This window comes from Nicotiana sylvestris, chromosome 2 (assembly GCF_000393655.2).
Source record: "Nicotiana sylvestris chromosome 2, ASM39365v2, whole genome shotgun sequence".
NCBI classification, from domain to species: domain Eukaryota; kingdom Viridiplantae; phylum Streptophyta; class Magnoliopsida; order Solanales; family Solanaceae; genus Nicotiana; species Nicotiana sylvestris.
In genome coordinates, this window is record NC_091058.1 from 38,936,086 (window position 1) to 38,946,788 (window position 10,703).

The following is a 10,703-nucleotide window of genomic DNA, read 5'->3' on the forward strand; positions in this document are numbered from 1 at the left end:
GGAGTAGGAGCCATTGTTTCGTGTTTTGAAGTGAAGCAATACCTCTTGACTTTGTTATGCCTTGAGAATAGTGAGTACTTTGGTTGTGACGCTTAGACTCAGTTTTTGACTCTTGTAGAAGTACCTTAAATTGTATTATCTTAACTTTGCTCAACTACTTTAACTAGAGTGTCTTGATGAATCCAATCCTGAGTGAGTTATGTGCCATGTGTGTGTGAGGTTTGTTGTATTCTGTGCAATGCATTTGATGTCTAGAACTTGCCCTGTGTGTTTGCAAAGCGAAATAGAAGTTTTGTTCAGTCTTGGAAGTGATATAAGCATTTCTTTGTTGAGCCAGATATGTATATTTTACCCGCCTAATTGTTATGTATCGTAGTTAACCCCTTTGAGCCTGTAATCTAGTTTCTTTGGCAACCACATTACAAACCTTACCCATTTGTTTGAATTAACCATCTATTTGAACCATTGTAACCTCTCATGAGCACTTGAATTGTTATGAACTTTCTAAAAGTTAAAGTGTGGGGTGGTTGGTTTGGCTTTTGAGTGGAACCAATGAAATAAGGAGAAAGGTGCACTGATTTGAAAAAGCAAGAGCCACTTGAATTGGAAAAAAAAGGAAAAGGAAAAAAAATATTCTTTGATAGTGGTGACTCTTGATATAATTGTGCTTAAATAATTTGGGAGTTGATGTATATTGATGTGAAGGTGGAGTTTGGTTTGACATAAGTATGGGGTTTGAATGTTAAATTATATGTATTAAAGTGTTTAGGGAGGTGTAGTCACTCTTATATCTAAATGTATCCTACCCGTCCCGTAGCCTACATTACAACCAAATAAAGTCCTAATTGATCCTAGATTGAATGAGCTCGATTAGTGGAGTAGTACACTACGGGCAAGCTTATGGTGCATCTTTTGTGGCATATGAATATTATTTCTGAGAGTGAGTGAATTCTTTCCATCTTGAGTTCCTAAGTGTTCTTAAATTTTATTGTGTGGAACCACTCTTTTTTTTTGTTGTGTAAGGGCACTTGATTCATGAAGGAAAGATAATGTTAGTGACCTCTATATTAGAGTAAGTGGGTGAGTTGTGAATAATGCGTGGTACTTGTGAGTCAAATCTTGAGGTGAAAATATTACGCTTTTGTGCTTAGTCTATTTTAAATATTCTTGGTGTGATGAGTTAGGAAAATTGCTTTAAAAAGGTCGTGTCTATATAAAGTGTAGTTTGATTACTCGAGGTCGAGCAATGGTTTAAGTGTGGGGTGTTGATGATAGGCTATAATTACGTGTTTTAGTTGATTATTACACTCTAATTTACTGCACTTTAGATGAGTTTGCGCTTTAATCGCTAGTGTTTTGCACTAATTATGTGTTTTATGCCTTGTAGGTGTGATTCCAAGCTATATAGATGTTATGGAATGAATTTAAGTGATTTTAAGCTTTGAAATCTGAGTAAAAGCTCAAGGAATTAAGCCGGGATCGTGTTCGGGGGTCAAATTTGATAGTTGAGAACAAACGAAGACTCGATGAGGCATATTGCGCACTGTCTAGTAAAATGCACATAACGTTTTACTCAGAACTCCATTTTGGCTCCATAATATATGGTTGGAAGATAACTCAAAGGGCTACAACTTTTATGTTTTGCATTTTTTCCAAATTCCAAACGGAACAGGATGAAAAATCGCGGTTTCACCGCGACCCCGGTAGAACCGCATCAGAGTACAAACGCAGACAATTGAAGAATCAGAGGCCATGTTTGGCCGCGGTTTGACTGCGACCACGGTAGAACCGTGGCAGGAGGCGGAAATTTCAGGGACTAAAGTGCAAAACACGGGATTTTTAGCCCAAAACCCTATTTTAAACACTAGACTCCGCCCAAGAGAGGATGTATTGTTTTGGAGAGTATTTTTGGAAGAAAAACAAGTGTGAGAGATCACCCAAAACATCTTGGTTTCTTCTTCTCTTTATTTTTCTTGCAAGTTTTATGATGAATATTGTTTTAGTTTATTTACCCATAGTTATGAGTAGCTAAATCTTTTGTCTAAGGTTTTGATGGAACCTATTTGGGGATGAACTTCTTGTTTATGTGAATACAAATTGCTAGTCTCAATCTTTATTTGTTCAACTTTGTGTATGTTGTAGTTAATTGACAGGATCCTCAATTAGCTGTGCCTATTTAGTGTGCATAACTCGGGAGAGAGTGCATATTTAGGTTATTGTTGAAGCAACACCACTCCCAAAGTATAAGAGGGATCTATAACTGCGGGTTTAAAGGCGGGATTAGGGATAACGAAGCCTTGGGTGCAATCTTAAGTGAACTGTGTTAATTAAAGCTAGCTAGTGTATCTCGGGAGAGTGCAATAGTATATTACTGTGATTACTCGGGAGAGATTTACGGTAAGAAAAGTGTTCATGATTGATAGAGGTGTGTTGGTAAATTTGTATGACGCATAAACAGAAGGGATTCCATCAATAGGGGAAGTCATTACCTTAGCGTCTTCTCATTATTGTTTACAACCTTAGCATCCTTAGTTTACAGCTGTTTATTTACGTGCAATTTTAGTTATTGAAGACACCATCAACTGTGATTCAAACGTTTGGGGAAATTGGTTCTCAAGAGTTTAGTAGTTCTAAAGATAGTGATTGATAGGTTAATTCTCTGTGGATTCGACTCTGGGCAGAATACTCAGGTTATATTTGCAACGTCCGCATTGTCCTTTTTATAAGGCATAGTTGGGCGTGATCAGTTCGGTTCTTGGATACGAGAATTGATCTGTGACCGTTAGATGTGGTTTGGTTGAATGGCTGAGATTTTTGCCATTGAAACGACGTAGTTTGGCTCCTATACTACGTCGTTTCATCGTCCTGTGAGAGGAGCTGCCTGGACCGGGTTTGGGATATGCCATTGGGTCAGGGATTTGAGCACAATCCGATTTTCCTTCCTATTTTTGTTTTTTCTTCTTCTTCTCTTTTTTTTCTCTTTTTCTAATTATTAAAACTAAAATTCTAAGTTAAATTATAAACCAAATTAACTTATTAAAATGCTAATTAGCTCTTAATAATAATTATCGCACATGATTAAGTACCAATTTAAAATAAAATCACACAACTAGACCTTAAATGCTAAAAAAATGCAAAGTACATTATTTTTGTGATTTCTCATTTTTGGCAAAACACCAATTTTCTTGATTAACTAAACAATTGCAAAAATCAAATCCTAAATGCAAATGCCATATTTTTGGTATTTTATTCTTAATTTAACAAATAAACAGGCACGAACGAATGCAAACAATACAAGAAAAATAACACAAAATTCGCAACAACTGCAAATAACACAAAACTATTTTATTTTAAATTTTTGGGAGTGGTTCTCATAGAGCAAAAGTCACGTTCTCACATCAGCAGCCACACACGGACAAAAAAGAAAGCCACACGCACATACACACAGAAAAGAGGGGAACAGTAGCAAAGCGAGAGTGAGTGGACACGGTTTTAGGTGGGCAACATTCATTCTTATTAATGATATAGAACAGAAATGGAGGCAAAAAAAATAAGGGGTTTCACGGAAAAGGGGTTTCTTCTCATTCCCCCTTTTTTTTTTTTTTTTTAATTTTGTTTTAGGTTCCAAAATCAAAAAATATAAAAAGAATAATATAATTCTGCCTTCCTTTTAATTTCGATTTTGGTGTCCAAAAATGGAGATCAATTGAGGTTTGGAGTTCAATTCGAGCTGTTTCTGATCGTCGATTTCCGTCCGTAGCTTCGGTTGCGGCTGATGATTTCAAAGCCAATTTTTACATGCTTTTGCAGTGTAACTCAAAGTTTGGAAGGTTGCAATTCGTGAGTACTAAAGAAAAATTATTCTTCTGTGAAGGTCCAATTTCTCATGCTCACTTTTATCTATTTCTTTTTTATTGGTTTGGTGAATGCTTTAGATTAATTTGCTTCTGTATTAGCATATCTTATATCTCATTTATTATTTTAATTTATACTTGGTTCATGCTTTCAGTTGCATAGTGAATTGAATTTAGACTATTACATTAGATAGTTAGTGAACATGATGCTTAGTTTGATTGGTCTAGAGTTATAAGAACATAGTAGCTCATCAAGTAATTAAAAGTGAAGGAAATAATCCGAAAGCCATAGGGAAAATTTGTGCTCAAATAGATATATTCTCCATGAACCTTATATTTCAAATTCAAACGTCATATTTTTTGGAAAAAGGATTTAATCTCATAGACTTACTTTTAGTTCATATTGGCAGTAGTGTTTTTTTTAGATTTTCAGAACTTTAGTAGTTATTGAGATGGTTTGAAAACTCTTTTAGTCTTTACATTCTTTACTGTTAGTTTTTCGACTTTTCTTTCTTTGTCTTTTCCGTGATTTTGTAGTATTTCAAGTCAACGTTCTCCTTTAAGTGTTGTATTCCTATCACTGTGTTTAATTAGTTATTTGTAGTAAATTAATTAAGTATTAAGGGAACACAATCAACAGTCTATGTGATATTGCAAACAAGAGAAAGTCTAAGAACAAATAGTGAAAATTACCGAATTGGCTGTGGAGGTTGGACATTAAGTGCTAATTGTTTCGTTCTACTACTTTGACCGCTATGAGCATGCTAGGCCGTCAACATCCGGTAGGCGAACCTTTAGGCACGTTTTGAATTTATTACCGTGATTATGTACACGTTCGCGTGACCTAATTATGGTTTCTCAATGAATATTCGTAGCTTGCTTTAGGCACGTTTAATATACCATCGTGATTGTGTTCACGTTCGCGTAACAAAATTACAATCTAAAAAATAAAATCGGGGTTTGCATTCGCACAACTTCGGCCAAACTTTTTTAATAATAATAAAGCGTTATTAATTGTGGACACGTTCGCGTTACATGATTTTTGATGCGCCAAACAAATGGGTACACGTACGCGTGACCCTGTTTCAAAATAATTTCTTAATTAAAAGAGGCAAATGCACATAGGTTCTAAAAATAAGTAATTAAACAATTTGATTAAGCCAAATATGATCAAAGCAACCGTGCTAGAACCACAGAACTCGGGAATGCCTAACACCTTCTCCCGGGTTAACAAAATTTCTTACCCGAATTTCTGTGTTCGTGAACCGTAAATAGAGTCAACTTTCTCAATTCGGGATTTTTACCGGTGACTTGGACACCATAAATTATCTCAAGTGGCGACTCTGATCTTAAATAATAATCCTGTTTTGATTGTCACTTAAATTGAAAAAAAAATTCTCTTATATACCCTTTCGGGGTAGTAAAAAGGAGGTGTGACACCGATTAAAGAAAAATTAACAAAACCCATTGAACAAATCATTTACTCCCAACTCAGTAAAACATGAGAAGGTTTAAGTTGATAGTATTATCTTCTATCACTAATTTCCAAAATAAGTCGAAAGTTTTCATGTGTTATAAATAATTTTTTTACTAAATAATAATAGTAAATATCATAAATAAATTTAATAGTTTCATAAAGAGTGATTGTTTGCCAATATTAAAAAATGTTTTTAAAAAAACAATAATAATGCTTTATTCTATTTTGAGAAAGAGTGATGTGTTTAGCTTTTTAGATTTTAGAGTGGACTATATTTTCCTTGTTTCTAAATTATAAATTAGCCACAAGAAGAGAAAGATTAACATATGTGCATGACTACTCCATAGTTTTATTCTATTTGAGTTCTTTAATTTTTTTTATATGTTGAAATAGTTTAAATAATTGTTAGCTAAGACTATTTCTTTTGTTTGAGAAATCATTAATTAATTTGGATTATATGAACATTTAAGAAGCTATTCAAATTTAATTAGTATATTTAAAGACTTATATTATTTAGAATAGGGATTAATGTGAGATTTCGAGTGTTAAATAACTAGTTTAAATAAATCAAATTACTTTAAATATCTCATTTATAGATTTCTATTTATGTAGATGGAATTTGTGCATCGTAGATGGATGTATAATAGGAATCATCCTAATCGTGCGGGGTTGATGGATGAATTTATTGAAGGGGTTGCTGAATTTATTGCTAAGGCTCAAAATTATTTATAGTTTATTAATATTAGTTTGTTTACATAATAGTTATGTTTTTCATTTCAGGAAGATTATCATAAAAGGTTGGAAGAATGGCAACAAACTCAGCCTCCTTCAACTCAACCAACACTTGATGATATGACTTCATTGTGGAGAGAGGCAGCAGGTGGAGCAAACAAAGGCAGAGTCTACAGACTAGGAGTACATCGACCTATAGGTCATCCAAACTCACTCTTAGCCAATTCTTCGTCTCCTCAAAATCAAGAACAGATGGAAGATATGAGAAAGGAAATTCGTGAATTGAAGCAACAATTGGACTCCAAATATGGAACATTTGTTAAGATGCAGAAATTCATGCGTAAACATGGGCATGATTTATCTGATGATGAGGATGAACAAACTGAATCGATGTGTAGTAGTTTAGTTGTGATGTTTTCGTTGATTGGTAAACTTGATTGCGAGAGACAACTTTATGTATTGCTTTTAGACTTGAATGTGGACTACTATTTGGATATTTTTATGCCCAAAATTGTTAAGTTTAAAGGTTGGTATTGTTGGTTTAAGTTGTGTTAATGGTTGGCATTGTTGGTTTAGATTTTGTTAATGTATTATTGGTTCGTATTATTGTATTAATGTATCGTTGGTTTAGATTGTTGTTAATGTATTGTTGGTTGGTATTTTTTTGTTTGTAATAGTTTGACAGGTAGTGTAGCTCGAAATCGGGCAGAATTTTTCCCAGTTTTATACAAAATTCCGACGGGAACGATCGGACAACTGCCCAGATTTAACCATAAATTCCCAGATTTCCGACTGATTCGGTCGGAAATTTTAAAAAAAAAATTAATATTCAGAAATTTTCGACGGATTTCGTCGGAATTTAAATAAAATTTAATTTTTAATTATTAATTTCCGACTGATTCGGTCAGAAATTTTTTAAAAAATTAATATTCAGTAGTTTTCGACGGATTCCTTCGGAAATTAAATAAAATTTAATTTTTAATTATTAATTTTAATTGTATTATTACGACCGATTTAGTCGGTAAATTCCGACCACTTTAGTTGAAAACGAGAATTATTTGGTTGAAATTTGCGACTACATTGGTCAGAAATCACCGACAAATTTGGTTGGAAATTGTTTTCTAACCAACTTTTTTCTGACGGACCAATTTCGATCGGAAAGTAATTAAAAATACGTGATTTTCGATCGAATTCCGACCGTTTTGGCCGTTGGGAATCTGCCATTTTCTAGTAGTGTTTATTTTGCATGAGATATTATGTGACAGACACAACTTGCAGGACTCTTTTAGAACTTTGCCAAGTGGATTTTTGGGTCCCACCTTTTAGCAAAAATTGGCCAACTCCATCTCTTGCCCTATTATTCTCTCCTCTTCCAAATCTCTGCAATTCCTCTCCATTTACCAGAATTAAATGTTACTAATTCGTTCTCTGATTTTTTTTCTCTCACGCAATTAGCCATTTGTCAAAGACACTCAAAAGTTAAGCTCATAAATACTTTTAAAAAAAAAGAATCATAAAGAAAAAAAAAGCACCATTAACATTGACATATAACTAAGCTTTAGCACTGTCCATGAAACCCAATAAAAAGCAAATATAACCCCTATAATCTTTATTTTACTTCCTTTCTCCTCTCTTTTTTGGCTCAAAATCATCTGTTCTCTTTTCTCTTCTTTTTCTCTATGAAAATGATGAAAAGACATAAAAGAATACTTTTGTAAAATTTTCAAATAAGATTGGTAGAGTATACAGAACAATGTTTTGTTGATTTCAATTTTACGGAGAGCTAATTAAAGTAAAAAATCAGGGTTTTTTCTCAGCAAATATCCTCTCTTTCTGGAAAAAAATCTGTAACAATTTGACTTGACAAGCGGTAATGAAAGGGGTTGTCTCTCTTTCTCACTCTTGAATGTCATGGAGATTTATCTGTGTTAAGTTTTTTTAAAACTTCAAGGAGTGAGCGAGAGAGACTCACAATATCCCAATTAAAAAAAAGATAAACAAGAGTCCATTGAAGCTGAAGTTCAGAGTCACACACCCATCGAATAGGTCTGGGAGGAGGAAGATGAAGTGTTAAGAAAAAAGAAAAGAACTAAGAAAGAGAAAGAAAAGAACTGAAGGAACGACATTGAGGTGAAAAAGTTAAACAAATGGGCCCACAAATTACAAATGTCATTAAATAAGGGCCTCACACAAATATTACAGGCATATGAGACTGAAAGTAAAATTTCTCAATTGTATCCGGTATATGGAAATATGTAACTAAACTGTGGAAAAGGAGAGTTTCTTTGTTTAAGTTAATTTAATTATTTAGGTCATTTATAAGGTAATTATGTATAAATTACTATAAATATTGATTGTATAAAGTTACATACCATGAATCCATATATACCCTGGAACTTCTTCACATGACAAAAATGCCCTTTTACTCGAGTTTGACATATTCTTTTTATCTTTTTTTTTTGGGGTTAAATTATTGTTTTTTTTTTCTTTCAAGAAAGCTATATAACCGCTAGCAGAACCCTATTTGTACTCTTTCGCCTCCGCATTCTGCTCTCCCCAGAAAGGAATCAACCTTCTTCATCTCTCATCTTTTAATAACTTACGCAGAAAGCCATGCACACTTAATGCAACAGTAGCAGTATAATGTTTCTTTTTCCGGATCTTTTTTACAACAATTTTCTTCTCTGTTCAATTCTTTGCCTTGCCGGTGAATCAAGAATGTCAGATAACACAAACAATAATGCAGAAGAAGGTGCAGCAGCTGTTGATGCTGCAGAATCACACGAAACTGCAGGTAGTAATCGTCCTGCATGTGCTTCATGTAAGCATCAAAGAAAGAAGTGTATAGAAGGAGAGTGCGTTATGTGGCGACACTTTCCAGCAACTAAGATGGATGAATTTCTTGGGGTTCATAAGGTTTTTGGTATTTCCAATGTAACAAAGAAGATCAAAAGCTTAGATGATGTTGCTCAACAGGATGAAGCTATCAAATCCTTCTTCTGGGAAGCAAGGTTATGGCAGGTAGAAACGGAGTAACGATTTTAAATTTAATGAGTTTATGGTTCTCACTTTAATTTCTTGAAAATATGAGTTTCAACTTTATTACCATATTTATAATCTCTTACATATATATCGATAATCTATGAAAAGATAACCAGTTCAATTTAGAGGCGTCATTCAAGAATGGGTTCAATCTTGAAGGTTTCGTTGCGCTGATCGCACTGAACTTTTGTTAAAATCTTAGTGGGGTCACGTATAAATCTGTCGAAAATAATGAGTTTAGTTAATCCATTGAATGTTGGTTGCATCCGCTTCTTCTGTTTTAGCTTAACACTATAGTTATGCCTCTGATGGATGGCAGGAAGATCCAGTTCACGGGCCATTAGGGGAATACAAGAAGTTGGAACAACAGCTTAAAGAGCTTATGGAGGAAAAGAGGAATAAAGAGCTGCAAATTGTACAATTGCCAGATGTACGCCGTCCGCCAACAGCGTCAGAAATAAGGTATTTGGATCAGATGGTGGCACGAAGACAAATCAGTACCATTTCCACGCTTAGTGATCAGGAATATTATTTGTTGAACTCAACTGCACCTAATTATGGTACCCTGTTACAAGGGTATGGGGCTTTTCCTAGCCATTTTAATAATCCAATTGAACAAATTAGGCAAAATAGTTTAATCCCAAGACAAGGGTTTCAAGGAGTTCAGTTTCAAAATCCAAGCAGGATTCTACAAGCTGAAGGAAGAGGAATGTCTCATCTAACTAATTACAATGGTCATGTTCAATTACACCAACAAAGATGTGCATATAACAATATAGATTTAGGGCAAGGAATTAATAGAGGAAGAAGAAGAAAAGAATGTGGTGATCATCAATTGGTGAGTCCAAGTTCAACTGCAAGTAGACATGTACGAGGAAGGGGAATTGGACCAATTAGTAGCGCAATTGGAAGACGTGGTGCAATAATGTCAAGTAGTAGTTCTGCTTCTTTTGCTGATCAATGGACTGATAATGCTAAGACAATGTTGAGAGATACTATTGGTGGAAGACATTGTGAAGTAACAATTCCCTTGCCTTCTGCAGTACAAAATATTGCAGATGGAAATAACAGAAGAGCTGGAGATTTTCAAGATCATTTCACTAACTATAACCACAACAATTTACCAGGTAAATGTTCAACTACTTTAATATTACTACTATATATAAAACTACTAGTACTTTTTTCGTTTCTTATGAACACAGCTGGGTTAATAAAAGCTTATTTAACACCTCCGATAATTTAGCCATATGTATCTAACTATTTATTTTTTTCCATTCTTGAAGGTGAACCTAGGCAAAGGGACTTGGAGAGTAGAGATGATTCAACCTCCAAGAGATTTTAGTACATTTTACATTTGTTTCTAAGGTAGAGATTATACAAACTCGATGGATTAAAAAGGTAGTTTCAATTTTCTAAGGTACTATGATCCATTTGTAATTCTTTCCCATAAGTCATGTTATTCTTTGAAGATAGAAAAGCAGATAAAAGTATATGGTAGTGTTTGCCGTTCTTACAGTATTACTACCTCTGTTACAGTTTATGTGAATCTATTTCCTTTTTGATCCATTCCAAAAAGAATAACCCCTTTCTAAATTTAG

General features: G+C 34.1%; 1 protein-coding gene across 1 annotated transcript; it reads left to right on the forward strand.

Moving 5' to 3' along the window:
* Positions 1–8,781: 8,781 nt before the first annotated feature.
* Positions 8,782–10,486, forward strand: LOC104220462 (uncharacterized). Its single transcript, XM_009771342.2, has 3 exons — positions 8,782–9,084; positions 9,425–10,232; positions 10,389–10,486. Exons 1-3 carry the CDS (start codon positions 8,782–8,784, stop codon positions 10,445–10,447), a joined length of 1,170 nt encoding a protein of 389 aa, XP_009769644.2. The 3' UTR covers positions 10,448–10,486.
* The last annotated feature ends 217 nt before the right edge of the window (positions 10,487–10,703 follow it).